At 43.9% G+C, this 19755-nt stretch overlaps 2 protein-coding genes across 3 annotated transcripts in view; one reads left to right on the top strand and one right to left on the bottom strand.

The window, feature by feature from the left end:
• Positions 1-907: 907 nt before the first annotated feature.
• On the top strand, positions 908-3156 carry F2RL3 (F2R like thrombin or trypsin receptor 3). Its single transcript, XM_062596018.1, has 2 exons — positions 908-1084; positions 1819-3156. The coding sequence occupies exons 1-2, from the start codon at positions 949-951 to the stop codon at positions 2892-2894; spliced, it is 1212 nt and encodes a 403-aa protein (XP_062452002.1). The 5' UTR covers positions 908-948; the 3' UTR covers positions 2895-3156.
• Positions 3049-19755, bottom strand: part of CPAMD8 (C3 and PZP like alpha-2-macroglobulin domain containing 8) — a 55604-nt gene continuing 38897 nt past the window's right edge. The window contains exons 37-43 of one of the 2 annotated variants that reach the window (XM_062596016.1): positions 15088-15162; positions 14281-14386; positions 14082-14192; positions 13176-13388; positions 12650-12724; positions 7400-7568; positions 3049-7094 (exon numbers count right to left, since the gene is read on the bottom strand). In XM_062596016.1, the coding sequence (XP_062452000.1) occupies position 7094; positions 7400-7568; positions 12650-12724; positions 13176-13388; positions 14082-14192; positions 14281-14386; positions 15088-15162 (750 nt within the window). In that variant the 3' untranslated portion in view covers positions 3049-7093. The remainder of the gene's footprint in view (positions 7095-7399; positions 7569-12649; positions 12725-13175; positions 13389-14081; positions 14193-14280; positions 14387-15087; positions 15163-19755) is intronic. The other variant, XM_062596017.1, reaches the window with a different exon arrangement.

Below are 19755 nucleotides of genomic sequence, written 5' to 3'. Positions count from 1 at the left end.
GGCTGAAATTCGCCATTATCTGCCCAGCAGCAGAGACATCCTGGGGGCCCTTGTCGGGGCCCTTCTCTGCTGCCTGGAGCTGCTGTCCCTGTTCCTGGTGGCTTATCAGCGGAAGCACTGTGCCTCCGTTGAACCCTGGGACCATGCCGCTCTCCGTTCACTTACTACAGCTCTCCAGACTGGTGCTGATTCACTGCAGCGCAAATAGCTCAGACCCAGGGCTTTCAACGAACCTCTGCAGTGAGGTCAAGAAGGAAGATGCAGGAGCTCTGTCTCCTGTCTAAGTGGGGAGCAGGAGGAGAAACAGAGGCTCCTCTAAGAGATCGCTGAAAGGCCCAGCCAGACCTGGGGAAAACTAAGAACCATTAACTGCCAAGCGTGAGGCGGCAGGAGCCCTGCGTAACCCTAATCCCAGGGAGCCGGGGAGGTCTGTCTGGACCTGAAGCTCTCCTGCACTTCGTTGATGTTTCTCTGAGGGGTTGATGCCTTGCCACATTGCCTGGAAACTTTTTGAAACAGGGTGGTGGGGAAAGACCTGGATCTCACATTTGGTCATCTGGATCTCTCTTGGGTGGGGAGATGCTTGGTGCAGGAGATTAGAGGCGTTGAGGGATGGTGGATTCAGTTTATCATCTAAACCAAATTCAAGCTGCATCAAATCTGGCTACCTTTAGTGTTTCCAGGAATATTCTGGAGGCAGAAGGAGACCCAAATGAGTCACTTAAACCAAGCAGTCTCGCTGACAGCCTGTGGATCTGAACTCATGCCCCCCCCCCGCCTCGGCCAACACAGCTAAGTGACAAGAGCTTAGACAAGGCGAACGCCAGGAATGTCGTGACAGCCCTCGTATGCCTCATCCTGCTCTGGCCAGGATAAGCCCGGTGCTTCCGTGAGTTAAGGACTGTCAGAAGGAAATGCGTGAGCAGGGTCAGCGGCACCGCCATCCCCATGCAGCTCGGAGCCCGGCAGTGCCTGGCTGGTTCCTGCTCCAGCATGGAGAGCCTCAGCGATGGACGGCTATCACGCAGGCTTGTGCTGTGCTGTGCCCTTTGGGGACTCTGCTTGGCCTCTCCAGACTATGATGGTGAGTGCATACATTCGGGTGAAAAATTCCTTCTTCTTAAAGCACTAGATACTTGGTATGTTCATAAGGACCCTGAGAACTCATTTTTGTGAAGCTGTCATATGGATGCACACTCTAATTGAGACGGGTGCAGGCACTAGTTGAAGCAGGAGGTGATAGAAGATGCTTGTGGAAGAGAAGAGAAAGAAACTGGGGTGGAACATATTAGAGGAGGAGTAAACCAGGGAGCGCTTGAAGCCAAAGCCTTCAGCTCAAAATTGGGCTCCTGCGGCCACAGCTTTCCCCTGGGGAGGCTCCAGGTTTTATGATTCTTCTCAAAGAATCTGCCCAGAGCAGGTGCTCCTTTAGGCTTGCTGATAACTATGACACAAAAATCATTTGTGAGTTGAGGGAAACCACACAACGGAGGAACTGTGCAAGTTTACGCGGGCTTGCAGCAGATACCAACCAGAGCAGGACGGGTCTGAGAAGGAAAGTAGCGTCTGCGCCTCTCAGAACAGATCATCTGCTCGGGGCAGGCCGGTTACTGACAGTTACTCCTGCGCACTTGGTTCCATCTGTCATTTTTCCTGCCCATCGTATAGTTTGCAAAATGCTCTCAGTGCTAGGGACCCCAACGTAAAACGCAAAACCTGAGCGCCTGGGGTAGGTGGTGCATATCCAGCCTGCTCTGCAACGTGCCAGTACGCGGGCAACCGCACAAACAGCAGGTAACAGACTGTTTGCCCTGACAGATTACTCCCAAAACAGCACCAGCGAGCAGGTAACCGTGTCAGAGAACGCTCCGTGTCCTCGTGCCATTCCCGGGGAAAAGGTGACAGTAGACAACACCACGTACCTGGTGATCCGCGAGGCCTCGCGCTCCCAGCTGAGGAGCGTGGTCACGGTGCGGCTCATCCCCTGCCTCTACACCCTCGTCTTCCTCGTGGGGCTGCCTTCCAACGGGCTGGCCCTCTGGGTGCTGGCCACCAGGGCCGAGAAGCTGACCTCCACGGTCTTTCTGATGAACCTGGCCGCGGCGGACCTGCTCCTCGTCCTGGTGCTGCCCTTCAAGATTTCCTACTATTTCCTGGGGAACAACTGGCCCTTTGGGGAAGGCCTGTGCCGCCTCACCACAGCTTTCTTCTACGGGAACATGTACTGCTCGGTGCTGCTGCTCACGTGTATCAGCGTCGACCGGTACCTGGCCGTGGTGCACCCCTTCTCCTCGCGCTCCTTCCGCACCCCTGCCTTCGCCGCCTGCGTCTGCGCTGCCGTCTGGCTCTGCGCCGCCACCCTCACCCTGCCCCTAACGCTGCAGCGGCAGTCGTACCCCCTGTACGAAGCGGACATCACCCTGTGCCACGACGTTCTGCCCCGGCACGAGGACGACCGGTATTACTTCTACTACTTCGTCTGCCTGATCGCCTGCGCTTTCCTCGCTCCGCTGGCGGTGACGCTCTTCAGCTACTGCTCGGTGCTGCGAGCCCTCCTGGAAAGCGGGAAGCGGTACTCCTACTCCATGAAGCTCACTGCTCTCGTGCTGGTCACGCTCGTGGCCTTCTACGCGCCCAGCAATATTCTCCTCCTTGTTCACTACTCCAGCTATTGCTCCAAGCTGTATGGTGACCCCTATATCAGCTACATGGTGAGCCTGGCCGTGAGCACCTTCAACAGCTGCGCCGACCCCTTCGTTTACTACTACGTTTCTGAAGACTTCCGAGAGAAGGTGAGGAGAAGATTCTTCAATCGCAGCAAACAAACCACCACATCTTTAAAAACATCCAAAGAAACGCTCCCTCAAAAAAGTTCCAAAGATTCACTGGTGTGAGGCCTCCGTCCCAGCTCCTCACTCCCGAGGCCCTCCCAAAACACGCTGGGGGAAGACAAAGACAACGCTAAGACGCATCACTTCTGTCCTCAGCATAAAAATATGGTCTAACCAGTTCAGAGCCTGCAATGGGAATGAAGAGAAGCAGACAGAATTGTTTTAAAATCAGTTTTTAATAAAATATTTATCAAAATCTAAAACAAACCCTCTTCTGGACTCAGACTTGCTAAGATTTGTGTGAATAAACCACCAAAAATTGTCACAGAGCTGTTTGTGTGTACATGTATGCAGGGGGTGAAATGCTGGTGAAAACTAGAGTCTACCTCCTAAGGGTGCAGTGCTGGAAATGCAGGGGATGTGCCAGCTACCGACTGCAGGAGACCTGGTGGAGCCAAGCTGCAAGCCAGGGCTCTTGTCACTCAGTCAGAAATAGCAAGTATTAAAAACAAACAAACAAACTCCACTGCACTGAGGTTTTCTAAACAGATGATCACAAGAATTAAATCCAGGTTATTGTGCATTAAATAGCATCAGCAAAGCAAGTGCTGTTTTTTTAATGATGTTCTTTAAGCATGTTGAACATTTTTCTGATACTTGTTTTCTACTGAGGATGATTAAGAAGGAGGGAGAGGGACAAGACCAAAACATGTGGACAAGAATGGACAAGGGAACTATTACTTTAAAATAAATATCACGGTAACTATTACTCTGCATAATGTACAGTTACAAATATAAATATTAATTTCATCAAAAGGATTGCAAACAAATCACCGGTAACTAGCACTGCTGCAGCTAGTCAGTAATGTAACTTGATGGAAGTAGGAATCTATGTCTTAAAAAACTCACTGGCACTTTTCTCCCTTTGCAATAAGGGACAATCAGAGAAAGGAAAGGAGAAGCATCTTTCTGGCAGAGGAAGGCAGGTGTGTCCAAGCCAGAAACAAGTCCAAGCCCAAAGGAGCAGCAGCTTGGCCATTCGTGCTGGCTCTCCACCACCAAATTGATTTCCTCGTTGGTGGGGGGAAAAAAAAATATTAATCTCTTCTTTCCAAATTATGATGGGCTAATCTTCACAAAGTTAGAGCCTGAGTTTTCAGTGCTGGGATGTCCTTGTGCTCTCAGAGACTGGTGTGCGACTCTGATAAGCTTCAGTCGCATCTGCGCCAAAGCCTATGAATAACATCAAATCTGATAAGAGTGCTGTATGCAGCAGTTCTCATGATCCTAAAGAATATCTGTAGTACATCCAGGACTTTAAAGAATGGAGGAAAAATGAGTATTGATTTCTTTTTCCTAGATAAAAGAGTCAATGATGATGGCAAGAAACAGTGAAAACAAATCAGGGGCAAGGCAAAGGGGTGCAGAGTTGGACCATCAGCTGGGGTGGACAGGTTCTGGAGGACAGAGACTTTTCTAAGGTATTCTCCATGTGCCAAAAGCCTCTCTGCTCCATTACTCCTGAGATGGAGGAGAAAAGGCAGCAACAACTCCATAGTGTAGTTTTCTTTATTCAACTCCTTAAATAAGACGGCTGCTTTTTAACTGCAGAAAGTATTTGGTTTGGCATGGGGGGAGGCAGAGGCTGCCAACAGGTACCTAGGAACAGGACAAGACTTATCCTTTAGCAGAAGAGTGAATAGGCCCTTAAAGTGCCACAGCCATGAAGAAGCGCCCAAGAGAGGCTCTGGCATACAGGAACTTTAGCACCTTACCTCGTGCAGTGTCCTGCTCTAACTGCCTTCATTTAAGGATGCTAAGCCTGTTTTGTCTCAGTCTTCTGGAAAACCTGAGTCTCTCTGCTAGTTCCTCTAGTGATAAAACAGAGGCAAGACTCCCCTGCCCCAAACAGGTTAGCACATGGACACCCAGTGACCTTGCAGAACAAGGCCATGATCGATGGGCTGGTGCCACCAGAAGAAATTATTCAGCTCGAAGCAAACGAGAAGACATTTGCATCTTGAACTAGTACATTGCATGTAACAGATCTCGAGAGAAATGAAGTAGAGATTAGTATTTGGCTGAAGCTCCCTACCTTCATCTCCTTGTCCCCAGTAGTGATGCTGTTTGACTCCCCAAGGATCTGAGAGGACCAAGCAATATAAAATGATATTCAAATATCTATCTAAAAACATTCAGTGGATGTGACAAAGAAACTAAAGCCAGAAAGGGACCAAGGACAGGAGGCTGGAGAATCCAGAGCATAGATCCCACTTTCTCTGGGAAGCTAGTCACACAGAAATCATCAGGGTGACTAAATGGCTCATTCTCCCAGCATCAAACTGAGGTTTGAACCAGCAAACAGCAGGGTTTGTACTGTGCAGCTTTGATATTTAGGGGAAAGACAGAAAAAACCCACACTCTTGTTGCAGCTCACACTAGGTCTGTTATTTACCCCGAGGATAAATATTGACTCAGTCCTGTGTGTGTACACAATAGCCAGCATCTGCCAGGCCAGTTGCTTACACGGAGATGAAATTTAGTTTTAAGGCATTTATTTACCTGCTAGACAGGAATGCAGCCGCCAGTGCTTCTGCTGTGCTGTGGGGACACAGCGAGGATGCGGTCTGCTCATGCACGCTGAACAGACATGGCAAAAGCCTCTGCTGAGAAGCAGTGGGTACATATGGGCAGCAGCCACGTCAAAATGCTGCAAGGAGAGCTCAGAGCAGCCGTGAAAGAAGGCTTGGAAACTTGCCAAAAAGCAGTTCTGAAATTTCTGGGAACTTCAAGACCCAGACTTTCATCATGTCAGCTACATTCTGCAAATATCTGGCCCAGACAAAAAAAAAAGACTGGAAACTACATATGCCCAGCTTCTGGGATACCTCCTGTTTTGTCCCCATGTAGACATTTTTCTGGAATAAAATTGCTTTTATTCTGGAATGGAATGTCTATGCTGGGATATAATTTTGTCAGGGTTCCTGTATAAACAAGCCCTAAAAATGAATGGAGTTGGGCTTTTTCCTGTTTCCGTTCACCAATAAACACTCTCAAAAAGAAGTTTCCACCCCACTCTGGGTCCTGCTAACAATGGAAGCAGAAAGATAAAATATTAACACTATTTTGCAACAGGCAATTGCATGTAACTCATCCAAAGAGGAGGACGCTGCTCCAGGCAAGAAGGGAAACCAAAAAATATTGGCTCCCAAAATTTTGGAGGCACAAAGCTTTAGTTTCTTGTTTCACCACATCGCTTGGGGCAGGTCAGTCTAAGGGAGTCCAGCTGCTATGACTCCAGGGCAGTTTGCACTGGCCAGCAGACCCAGAGCCATACGGACTGCGCGCTGTTAACCATATCCAAAACAACCATTGTATGGAGGCCCTGGTGGAAGCTGAATAGAAGTGATTGGTAAGATCAGGCAAACATTTAAAAGGACCCTACCTTGAGTCAGTTTTATTTTCATGTCAGGGTTACAAGGAGGAAAGGGGGCTGCATTGCTGAGAAGGCTGCATGCAGCACTTGTCAGCACTTAGTGCAACATGAAGGGGGCTCACCTACCTGACCTCGTCACTGGTATGGCTCACGAGCTCCCTGGCCAAAGCCCACAGCCACGTTGTGGACCGCCGAGCTTTCCAGCCCTGTCAGTCTGACAGCAGATTTCAGCTCTCTTGTGAAATGGACCTCCAAACAACTCCGATGAACATGGAGGCATTAGGAAAGTTTCTCTCTCGTGAGACAGTACTGTGGGTGCAATGGACTTGTGGGCTGGGGAAGACGATTAGCCTCTTGCTATGTTATATTTAGCAAAACACTGATTTTTATTATAATTTGAGAGAAAACTCCTTAGCCATCTTTCCTCAAACAGCAGTTCAGCTAAGCACAGGGCCTGGACTTAGCTTCTAAATGGAGCTAGGAAACGGCATTTGTGGAATCTTGGTAAAAGAGAAAACACTTTGAAGTGGCCTACAGGTTTGAATTCCAGCCCCTGTTCTCACCTAGAGGGGGACAGCATATTAGTTTCCGATCCTTGGAATTATTCCTAAGACGATGCACAAAAGGCAGGAAAACTGACAGAGAAATAATGCTGAGTGTCTCCCTTAGAGCTGCAGATCCCCCCCACGGGGCAGCCAAGCCTACAGTTCTGAGGGCATCAGGAAGTAGTCATCATTTGGTTTCCATTCTGCAGCAGGTCATCTGTAGGAACAAACTCATTCAGGAGTTCATTCTGAGCCTCTTCTTTTTATTTAAATTATGTATTTCTGTTGAAAAGAGAACATAATGAAGAAAAGTCACTTTTATATTACATGTCTTTGTGAAGCATCACTGGGCACGGGCAGAGAAAAGCTTAAAGGGTCACTTTTTTATTGTGCTAGGGATAAGGACACCCAGGCCATTAAGACCTATGCACTGTCCCAACAAAATCTTGTTTCCTGCCAAGAAGGCTAGCAAATCCATTGCCAGAATACCCCTTCTGAGGACCTGAATACATTTAATCCAACATGCGAGTTAGAACACTATATTTTCTCTCTCAAACCAGATTTAGATTCCCTGCTCTCTGGCTCACCATTCTACTGTGGTCACTACTTCCTGAATCTTGTCCGCTTCTTTTAACGTGCTTGCTGTTGTCAGTTCTGCCACAATCTCAAAAATGTCAGCTTCAGAGGCGTAAGGGTCTGGATCATATTCATAGGAGTAATATGACAGATCTGACTGTAGTGGAGGGCCTTCCTCTGCTGGAAAGGAAACCACAGAGACTCAGGTTGTGTTTTAGCCAAAGAAACTACACTTCAGCAGCACATATTGCATCACTGAGAGAAGGGGAATGACACAAGAGGGAAGGAGTGTTAATCAGGGAGGCAAATGTACTTGGGCCAAATGAGTACACCACAGCAGTAAAGCAGGCAACGTATGTCAGCAAACCCGTCCTTGCATGCTCAGATTCAGATGCAAGCAAAAAAGCTCTTGTAAATCAGAATCTTCAGTTTCCCTTTGAGATCTGAGCACTGGAAAAAGTAAAAGGAATTGTAGAAAAGAGTCATGTAACTTGAGAAGTCTCAGCAGAGACTTTAAAGTATCTAATTTTAGGCAGTAGTTGAGGTGCATAAGTTAGCAATCAATTCACCCTGAGATCTGTATATAGCTAAATAAAGGCAAGGGGTGTCTTTGGGAACACCAGACAAACTGCACTCTGAAAATACACCATTCTTCTTCGACTACTAGGTCTTAAGCTGAATACCTCAGTTAAGGAGAGACCAAATCATCTAAAGAGGTACAATGTGGGAATCAAGGACCATTTCATTAACGAAGCCTTCTTCTGATTCTCCATGTGATTTTAGATAAACCCACTTCCCTTCTTTTTGTTTATTGTCATTGTTGCTATGTCTATGCAGAGAGCAGATGCAGCCTTAATGAAATATTTTGAGACTACGTGCAAAGAAACTGGAATTTTAACCTTAGTTTTAAAAAAATCAGTTACAAAGCTAGAGGGCAGAGTGTGCTAGAGCAATTTATTGGTGCATGTCATAGAGATCGGTGTATGGAGAAAGATTTCTTTTCAGCCCAATCAGAATGCAAATTTCAGCCTCATCGACCAGACACCTACATCAAAAATCTTGTCTTCTCCCTCAGCCCTAACTAGTAGTAGCTATGTCTTCTTCAGCAGTCACATACTGCTAAGGAACTTCCATCATTTAAGAAAGGAACAAACACATCACAGTTAAAAATAGATATTTACCCTCATTGCTCTCGCTCCACTCTGCAGTAAAACATTGGCAAGTCACTCACACAGTGCATTTTCTGCTTTAAAAAAAACATCGCAACTCTCTATTGCGGGTGATTCCTCACTGTCCAGAGGGTAAGACTACAAGATAGAACTTCTAAGAATTGTAATAGCTCCCTGTTTTCTAAGCTGTTCCTCGAGTCAGCTGCCCAACATCCCTATTTGCTTTCTAAAGCTACTGCTCTAATCCAAAGCGATGACTTAAATATAGCTGCTACAGGGAGGAAGAGTCTCACCATAAAAATTTGCTCTATTTAATGAGAACACTCTTCAAAGCCTTTGAAAATGTTTGTTCTCTAGGAATAAAGTTTCTGAAGGCTCTTCCCTGCTGCCTCCCACATCCTTCCAGCAACAGGCTCAGTCCTATGCAAGAGAACACTTGCCTGAAAGGAGAGTCAGTCTCAGTGTTCACTTCTCCTTGGCCTTCTCCACATGAGAACCTGCCAGATCATGAGGTCGTTCTATGAATGGATGATTGCTGTCCACCAGGGACGGAATTAACATCACAGACCTCACTTTTCCTAGGAATGCAGCATTGGAGGCAAAGCAAAGTCGAAAGACCGACATTTCCTGTTGCACGCAAACCACTCCCCCATCTCTAAATGTTTGTGCCTAAGCCAATGTTTGATGAATACTGATGGGGTGAAAGGAAAAATGGCCCATAGCCAGTCCAATCAATCCTAAAAAAGCAATGCTCCTGTGAATAATGTCCCTGCTAGGGGGTGTCGTGGGATGACTCCACCTGAAGGCAAAATTCACTCTGATGTTCCAGTTAGGAGCTAGTGATGGGTGACAACTTTTTTAAAAAAATAATAATTACACCAAATTAAAGTATCATCATACCACCAAGAATTTGCTTCCAGCTCCTGGTCCTTCTAACTGCTAGAGCAGAACTGTACAATAACATGCCTCCAGCTGCGGGGAGAAGGCTAGGGTCAGACAGCATGAAGCTAGGTGGCCTGACTGCTCAGAGCAATAGAGAGTGCAAGAACAGCAGCACTGATACCATAGTACTAGTAGTTTTTCATTGCTTTTCCATCAAATACATTTAGAATTGCAATATTTCTATGATACCAATATACTGTCTACCACCACCACCAGCAATACCTTTTTAACTTTGGGCAGAGAAGACATGGGCAATTTCAGAACAATATTACAAACTATGGAAGCAATTGAAGCACTACTTCACCAGAGATGGTATCAGAGCTGCTGAGGATCCCTGAAGCTCTGAAATCCACCCAGTATTTTTTCTACCCTAGTATGACAAAGATCTTGAGTGCCTTTCTGTCTTTGGTTTTATTAAGATACTAATAGTCTGGTTGTCAACCAAAATCCTGCCCAAAGAGCTTTCAGTCCAAACAAACAGGACTAGAATGACCTAAGGAAATATATTAGCAGAGCCTCAATGGGCAGAGCTGAGTCCCCACTCAAAAAACTTGTTCCATACCTCTGTGTCTCAGTAGTTCACTTGTGAGAAAGAAGAAATGAGGATGGGGATTCACACACGAATGCCCCACCTTAGTGTTCATCTCAGCTGAGTCTTACCACTACGCACATTTCCCTCTAAATCAAAAGAATATTTCTTAAGATGCAAAGAGGACCTACCTATCTGCGCACAAAAGGTTGCAAACAGTTTTAAGATCAAACCCAAGCCATTCCAGCTCACTTGCTGCAACATCTGTTGCAGACTTTTTAACAGCAGTGTAAAATGCTTTGACTACAGCAAGGTGCTGCAAGAAGCCCTGCATCCTGATTTTTCAGGATCATCAATATACAATTGCTTACCTTGAAGAGCAAAACTCAAGAGCTATTGTTTATCCTACCTAAGTCACTAGAGTATATGAACTACACTGCAAGTTAGTGCTTGTCAGAGTGAGCCCAAACGCGTTACGAAGCTCCACGCTGTTTGCTGGAAGGAAGCTGTCTCTCATTGTTTCCATTGCTGGGGTAACATATACAAGAGCTAACAATGAAAGCATCAATCAAGCCAAGCTGAGCCTGCACAAGTCATATGGCAAATACAGAAGGACTGCAGACAATATAAACACCACGAGGTTCTGCAAGAAAATGGTATTTCCTGGAGATTAACACACTGAGGCAGTTTCAACAACCTGCCCTAAACTTGATTTGGCTCCTGGAGTTTTGCATCCTTTTAGGAAATCACAGATTTAGACACGGCTCATCTGAACTTTCACTAGAAACTCAGAGCACCTGAGTCGACTTAAACCAATCACATGCTTCAATGATAACAAACCAGTGAGTCCAAATGAGACCTGTGTATAAGGAGGGATTCATTCATTTGTTAAACTTTGATTCATGTACCGTGTGGCTGACCCGAGGGGAGCCCAGAGGATTAATGAAAATCACATGCTGGGCACTTTTCCTGATGCAGGATTTAGCCTGTTTTATTTTTGAATGCTCACTCTGCCATGGCTGCTCAGACAGCTCAGTTCATAAGAGCATCTGTCTTCCAGGAGACTCTCTAATTTAACGCTCATAGATCCTACAATACAGCCAGCCCTAAATGCTTTTGCTTTAGCAACATATCCTTAGAGCACACAGGTGGATATTAATGGAGATTAAAAAAGTATAAAATGCCATACAGCAAAACAGGCCACCATAGCCTACTGATCTTTTATTGCTCTTACTTCACTTAATATAATGTTTACATATTTATTTAAATTTTATATACTATTGTTGCTTTACTGTTATTATTTAGCTTCCTGAAAGACTACTGGGCTTACTGACAGCCTGCATACCAGCAGTGTTTTACAGAGCAGTTTGGGACCACTTCTTTAAAAACTTCAGATTACATACAGAATTTCCATGTTGGGTATACTGTTTTTCTCCAAAATAAAAGACAAGCACTCATTTCCATTACTCTAACAGTCTGAGATACATTCACTCCAAGTCCAGGTTCAAAGGGAGGAAAAAACAGGAAAGGCATTAAAACACACCGAGACTGGATAACCGATTGAAATGATCATAATGGAATACTCACCGGGCTTTTACACCTTAATAAAAAAAAACCTGCCCATCAACTTCTGTAGAGCAGAGAAAGGGCAAAGAACATAAGGCTGGCTTACAGTATAGACACATGCTAGCTTGAATCCTGATGCAAGGAGGACAAGAGAAGGCAGAGACTTCTCTTGAAGAATTAACTTGTTTTACCAATTTGTTGGGAGAGTTAGAGGCCAGGGGAGAATTAATGAGTGGAAAGCAGCCAGGAAAAATCTAGTCCAGTTTATTTACTAGAAACAGCATGAAACAAACTATTCTATTGACCCTCCACTGCTTCTTGGTGAGATTTATTGTGAGCCATGAGCAAGTTCGACATGAGTCTTGGGGAAAAAAAAAAGTATGAATGTAAGCACCAAATAAAATGAGCAGCCAAATTCCTGACTGCTCCATCTACTGACCTTAACATTTTTGCTCACTAAGGCCCTTTATTCCAAACAGCAGCTCTGAGAGGATCAGGACTGCCAGCTCAAATTTTGTACAGAACTGCTAAAGGTAAAGTCAATCCACCTGGACTCTGAGTCTTGTATTGAGTTGGTCTGTTGTCCTGTTCAGTTGTTTGTTGTGACAGATTACATCAGCCTGGTTTCAAACAGGATCTTTCCAGCTTTATATTGAAAAAAAAAAAGATCACAGAGTCTGTATTGTTCAACTATATCAAGGCTGAGAAAATAGTAGGGTCACTTGCCTATTCCTATGAACAATTACTTAAATCTTGCATGTGCGATGAAGGCATCAGGTATTGTGCAAGATTTTCTGGAAAGGACTAGAAGAGCTAGACTGGTGTTGAAGACTTATCGTCCTAAGTTTCCTTGACATCTTCATTTTATCTGATTTCTGGATATATTTTGTCTTTTCTAAAACATGAAGATACAATTTCAGCAACTTTATTTAAATGAGCTTAAGAGCCATATATATATATATATACGTATATATATATTTGCAGAATTACGGGATGATAAATTCTAATCTTCTAAAGAAAAAGGGCCTTGGACAAATGCAAAGGTATGATATTACCTGCTGGAGTTTGTTGAACACTGGGTTGCTCAGCTGTGAGGAAGTGTGTCTCCCTTTCTTCTGGTAAATTCTTGGCTGTGAAGAAAAATAAATGCAGTGGTCATAAAATTTGATAACAAAACTCTAGAAAACATTTGCACTTCTGCAGGTAGTACAGTTCACTGAGTTGCCACAACACACATCTTGGAAGCACATGCAGAGTCCCCACAAAATATTACATTTCATGGACATTATTTTTATTTAGGATTATCACTTCAGTTCAGATAAACAGTATCACTAATTTCTTCCGAAGTTCATTCTGATTAGTAAAGCATACTCATAAAATCTAGTTGTTCTGAGCAAAGCAAGATGGCAGCTGCTCTTAAAATTTAAGTCTCCTGTAGTATGAGTAGCAAAACACTAATAGGAGGTTTTTGATTCTCCTCTTTTTCCTACTACACGGATGTAATCAATCATTTGCTTAGAGGAGGATTTGTAGTGTTCTGCAACTAGATCATAACAGAAAAAGGAACCAAAGGAAACCTACAGGCAGAACATTGAGACATGGGTATCTGTTCTATCCTTGTATTATTCCTGCATGATGCTACTTCCATCTGGCAATGGTTCTGATAAATCAGTCCATCTGATCCACATACAGGCTCCCCATCATAGCCGCAGTCTCGCGAACACATGCATTGCTCAAAATACTCATCCTCCAAGCAGCCAAAAATGTTATTGCATGGTCCAGAGTGAACAAAGCCTGAAAAGAAAGCAAAAACATCCAAAAGAATATTTTTGCACAGTGTGGGGAAGGAGAAAAGCAGGTGATAACTTTTTATTTCTCTGACATACGCTTTCATGTTGAATTCCCTAAGGCTTCTCATAGGAAATTACAAACTTAGTGAAGTAAAAAGCTATGGGATTAAAGCTGTCTTTCTGAAAGAACCAGATTGCAGCAGACTCCAGATACAGGACAATGCAACTCTCCCAGTTTTGTAAAACATATGAGCTAGAAAGTAAATGACAGTTTCTGGGGAAAGTTATTTCTATCACTGACATGTGAAAGAGTTTCACCTTCCTACAGTTAATTGTGGAACTCTCTAATATGAGATATTTTAGAGAAAGACAACCAAATTGCACTAAAAAAGTTTTTACATTTATGTTTATTATCACATCTCACTTTGTGCAGGTTCTTGCAGAATTATACGTTATATCTTGCCTCTGAAGCATCTAATAATAATAATCACTTTGGTGACAGGAGGTCAGACTACATTGGTCTGTTTAGCTGTCCTAAGTTTAATGTTGCTATCACAGAGACATTTGTAAACCTTCTACTAACAGAGATACTGGCATAGAATACTTTTCTAAACATCATTTTGAGTTCTGAACTCCTCAACTGCATTTCTTTGGGTTCTGTTTTCCAAAATATCTGCTAGGCTTTGGTGCAACTTACCAACCCACTGGCTAGCTGAACTTTCCACCTCATTGCATGTTGGCCCATCACAAAGCTCTCGAGCCAAGGGACTGTTTTCACTCACATTGTAGAAACGAGTTGCTTCAAAAGCTGCAGGCCAGCAAGAATGAGAAATCACAATTAAGCTTCATGGCTAGAGCTCTAAAGCTGGCAAAAATCAAAGGAAAGCAGCACCTACCTGGCTCATAGTAATCGTACACTTTGATGGGAACAGGAGCTGTTTTCCCAACTATATATTCTCTGAAAGCTTGAAACTTCACACAGGTCATACACTGGCTAGGAATCTGTATAAAGCGATGTAAAGATTTGTTGCAACAGAAATCACATTTTAAATGAAAAAGAGAGACAAATAACAGACAGTATGTGCCCCTAATGTAGCACATTATGCTGGGCACTTTGCGAGATTAAGGACACCTGCCAGTACTAGGTATAGAGGAAAAGATAATGAAATAAAAGTCCAACTGGATATTTTGCTGACCTTTAAAGCATGTACGTGACATACAACATCAGAATGTTAAACCTGGAACTCAAGCTGCGTTCCCTGGCTTGGCTATCATCACTCTTGTCAAAGGGCCTGCAAATGCAACTAGCTAACAACTTACTGATGGCACCACGGCAGGAGAGATCTCATCTCCCCTTCTCAGGTATGTACTGTGAGATCTGAATTAGACAGCATTTTTACCACAACCTTCAAACAAGGCTAACTGTATTGGAAGGTCAGATTATTCTGGGGCAAAAAATTAAGTGTCATCCTCCCAGAGATCTTATATGAGCTGAAGTTAATCACCTGTCACCCTTATGGTTTGGTTTCCAACCAAAAACACAAACCTACCTACCTCAAAAGAGGCTCAGGCAACTGCAGTTAAAGTTGCATCGTGATCCTTACCTACAAAGGACCATCAACAGCAATACACAGTATCTATGCCTGATCCGCTGCTCATTTGCCTTTCATTGAAAAGTAATACAATAAAAAAAAATCCATTACCTCATCAAAATAAAAAAGGACTTTTCTTCCTTCAACTTCGTATCTTTTTAATCCAATTTGCTTGTTCACCAATAACTGGGAAGAAATGAAGAGGTTTAGTTTCATCTCACTTTTCTTACAGAAAGCATTTTGATATCACGTGAGAGGAAAGATTTCAGACTTCTCCAAAATGTATGATTAGAAGCGAGAAGGCTGAGATTTCTTCTGCTGGAAAATGATGCTTCAGGAAGAGAGAGGGGAAATGCAAAAGAGGGTTGAAGTTGCTCTGAAGTTGTTTTTAAGGAAACCCCCCCCTCCACGTTCCTTCCTGTGATCTTACGAGGAATGCTGGCAAGGTGCGCAATGCCGAGCGCTATTCCTGGTCCTTGAGGACAGGGGTTATTTATCTCCCTTCGATTATGCCTGACACGTTGTCCATAATTTAATTGAAGAATTCCCAGACTATTTTCAGTACCAAGGCTCAAGCAAAACCTCAGAGACCCCAGAACACCTGATGAAGTCTCTTACTCACACTCCTTCAGACTGCCAGGGAATCACGCTGCTGTATCGCACCAGTTATTAATGGCTCCCTTCTCCCACCAGCCGAAAAATCCAAAACATTCTTCTGCCAGGAAAATTAATCCTTACATTTGAAATGAGCAGCCATTTGAAAGAGCCCTAGGCATCCTCCCTCCCGAAGAACGGGGTCAGGCCAGCCCTCTGCTGCCCACCTGCCCCTAATCCACCCCAGCCGCTCGCAGGGACGCTCTGCCTCGTCCCCTCGTGCTGACCACAGCTCTGTACCTGCATCACGATCGCAGGCATCAGGAAAAAGCACAAGAGCACTTGTTAGTGCGATTACTGCACCTTTCCAAAGAACCTGTAATTATCTCTCTGTCACAGAATGCTAATGAATGCTCCCCCCCAAATATAAATGGTATTGTCTAATGAAATTCTATAAAACCTTATTTTAAAATTTCCATTAAAATTGCTATTACATTTTTACTATTTGTGGGAAAACTGACATCTTGATGTTGCAATGACTGTCACACAGTGTGCATGCCTGATCCGCGGATCAAGCACCATTTCGATAAATTCCATTCAAAACGTACATTATGTGAAAAAATATTTAATCCAGAAACTGGGGAGGATGATGGTCTGTGGAAAGGGATTCTTGTGTTTTAATCTGTTTTGGGAGTGAAGTAAGGACCAGCGAGCTAGAGCTGATACTTTAATCCAGTTCTCCAAACCGCTCTATTACTTTACTCTGTCTGTCCACCCCATTTGTGATACAAGGATAATATTTACTCAGCTCATTGGGTTTTTTTTTTTTTAACTGTTCCTAAAGTGCTTTGGAATCCTAGAACGAAAGCTCTGCAGAAAGGAGCACAAAGCATTATTATTATTATACATTAGAAAGAATGACGTGAAGCAAAGAGCATTTGTACTGCAATTTGCCCAAACCTGTTACCAACATTTTTAGCTGTGAATTTCTTCAGCATAGTGCTCCTCGTTGTAAAACCCTGCACATAGCTTCCTGCTATTACTGTAACAAGCAAAGGAACATGTGTTTAAGTCCCACACAATATGGAAAGGGCCAATTTAATTTGTCCTTATAATTTTAGGGGCCTGGTGGTGGCTGTTATTACTCAGCAGTAGATGGCTGCAGACAGTCCTTTTATGAGGGCTTGGAGAGCCTGGCGCCACCGGGAAATGCTCGGCTCAGCTAAAGTTGCATTTTTCTGGTGAAGCTTGATATATAGCAGCCTGCGGTGACCTCCCGGCCTTGTCGACACCCAGCGTTATTAGAAGGATTTGTGGCTGCGCAGCCGGGGGGGCTGCCCCAGCCCGCGGGGGAGCGGTCATTAACCGCGGCCTCCCCGAGCTGCGTGCGGGTCCGCTCCGTGCACACTGCTCCCTTGCGAGGGCAAACAACAAACAGGGAAACCTGATTTACAGTCCTGCCGCTGCTCACCGGGAAGGAAGGAAAATGGCTAGGGTAGTATCAAAAAAAAAAAAAAAAAAGAAAAGCAGTAACGGGAACGACAGGGCTTGCAAACGCAGAACAAGGCATCCAAAATACAATACAAAACTGGCGTCATGAAGAACTTCATTTTTCAGAGCTTGGTTTGGATACACATTTGGTATCCATGAATAAATTATAGGGGTTATACCTGTGTCTTCACCATCTACCTGTATGTTTGAGCTTTGTCCCTACCTTCCATTTTTACAAACACAAAGGATGTCTGCCAAAGAAAAGATGGAATTCAGCTCTTCAAGGGGAACATTCCTCCTTGAAAGTGCAATATTCTTCCCAATTTAGCAAAATCTTCTACTGCCCAAAGGAAGTAATTCAGTTGCAGCTATGGAAATGTACTGCTCAGCACTGAATCTTTTCTCCAAATCAAACCACTAACTACAGAGTCTTTTGTCTAAAGAACTTTCAGATTGTTTGTTTCTGAACCAGCTCTTTAGTATCTGACCTGCACTTAAGTATTCAGCCTATGAAACCTGTGACATCCTTCCGGGATTTGCAAGGACTTAACTCTGCCTTAGCTCTATGCTGCAGGAGCTCAGCCTCCCAAGTAAGAAAGGAGGAGAATTGGCTCCTTTTCCCATTAAGCTATGGAAAAAGGAAACCAAACCACCTGTTAATCTATACCCTAGTGAGTTTTGTCCTCTCCTCCCCAGATCAGGCTGTACTAGGACTCTTCATTGCCTCTCTATCAATAGAGGCAGGAACATGAGATTCAGAGAGGTGGGAAGATGCCACAAGGGAGAGCACAAGACTCATCTGCTCAATGCCAGAGAAAGTCTGTTTGTGCCTGATGTGCTGGGGAGCTCATTCAGCTCTCCTGCAGCAGCAGGGTAGCTTGTTTTACTCTCCGAGTACTTCCATCCAGGCCAGGCTAGGGGATGTGACAGAATAGAGGAGGGGTATGAAGCTGGCACATGATGCTCCCCAGATATTGATGCATTTATCTTATACAAGCAGTGGGGGTAAGTTTGCCTGTTTCTCTGCTTGAGTTTCAATACATTTGCTGTTTTGTTCTGACTTGGGAGTACTGACCAGCACCTGGTCAGGAAACCAACAGTGCTCAGGCACTGGCAGGATGGTATTGAACATGATACAAAAATCTCTGAAGCCATGGGAAACCAAACGTCAAAGGCAGGCTGGTCACAGAGCCCCAGGCTTCTGGCAGCACACTGGAAGGAGAACAGAGACAAAAGTCACCTGAAAAGTTAGCTCATTGCAGAACTAGAATATGAGTTCCCTCATGGAGTGTATGTCCTGATGCTAACTGTGTATCATTGTGTCTTCAGTGTTAGTGCAAAGCATCAGGCATTGCACAGGAGCAGATTGTTGCACGTGGCCGCCTTGTAGCAATAACTTAATACAAAACAAGCATGTTTGCTTTACAAGTCTTTATCTTGGATACATGGCTGACCCAACCATGTAAACAAGTCTCATACCACAGCACAGCTGCCTTGGCAAAAAGGAAAAAAAATAGAAAGTTTAAGAACCGAAACGACAGAGCATCTGTGCAGTCCCTTTAGAAATGTCAGCACAGGAAGCCTTGTCAGATTGTCAGCCTAGAAACTCTTACTCTGTTCCCTGCTGAAACTAGTAAAGGGGCTATTCACCCAGAACAGGCTGGACAATAGGAGTTCCTATTTCTCTATTTTTTTGTTAGTTCATTTTAAGAAAAAATAAGGAGCACTGGGAATAGTTACTTAAGCTAACAATCTTTCTGTTCTGTGATCAAAATCCATAAACACCATAAAGATAACCTGTTCTTCTGCTTCTGTCCCATTTTGAGACCTCTGCTTCTAACTCAGGTTTCCATCTTTTCTTTTTTTGCCCCTTTTCCCCGCCCCCCCCACTGCTTGCATAAATTACTGTGAAAAAGAACTTATTTGAAAGCAGTACAAACAACATCACTCTAGCACTTCAGCAGCAGGAGATAAAATACAAACCAGAACCATGACAAGACCCTCATCTAATTTCTGTCTCTCTCTTTTTAAATATATATATATAAAAAATACATATGATTTCTCTTCACTATATGAAGATAAGATTATTAAAGAAAGAGGTCTTTTGGAAACAAAATCCTATTCAGTTCTTTACCAATTCTCAAGGATCAGATTTAGTTCTTTTCTATGCTTCTTCACTTATACCATCCTTAAAAACTGTAGCAGCATTAAACAAAGTGAATACCCTGTAATGCTTCAACAAAATCGAAAGTTAAAGATTACAGTACATCTCCCCTAGAGGGCTGGCTGGGTAAGAGGCACATTCTGTCCACCTCAGCTTGGCTTGCAATAAACATGATGTTCTCCCAGAAGGAAGAGAGGAAAATAAATAAATAAATAAAAAGGCAAAAAATTCCAAGACACAGAGCCTCCAAAGAAATGGAATCCAGATGTTGGAGATAACACAGCCTAAGAAGCCATAAACAGCTCCTGTTTGAGCACATTTTCACTTCAGCATTTCCAAATGGGTCTCATTTAATTACCATGGGCTGTGCTCAGTAATAAACCTTTATTTGACTATGTTAAGTAAATTTGTTTATCTCACTCAGAACATCTGTTTACTCATTTCAAACAAACATTTTTTGACGAGTGAAATCTCCTGCCCCCTCAACTGTAATTGCATCTTTTCAGACAGCGCTCTAACGAACAATGGTG

This window comes from Rhea pennata, chromosome 27, assembly GCF_028389875.1.
Source record: "Rhea pennata isolate bPtePen1 chromosome 27, bPtePen1.pri, whole genome shotgun sequence".
In the NCBI taxonomy this organism is placed as follows: domain Eukaryota; kingdom Metazoa; phylum Chordata; class Aves; order Rheiformes; family Rheidae; genus Rhea; species Rhea pennata.
Note: the sequence above shows the minus strand (reverse complement) of the source record. Positions and strands in the feature narration are given on the sequence as shown.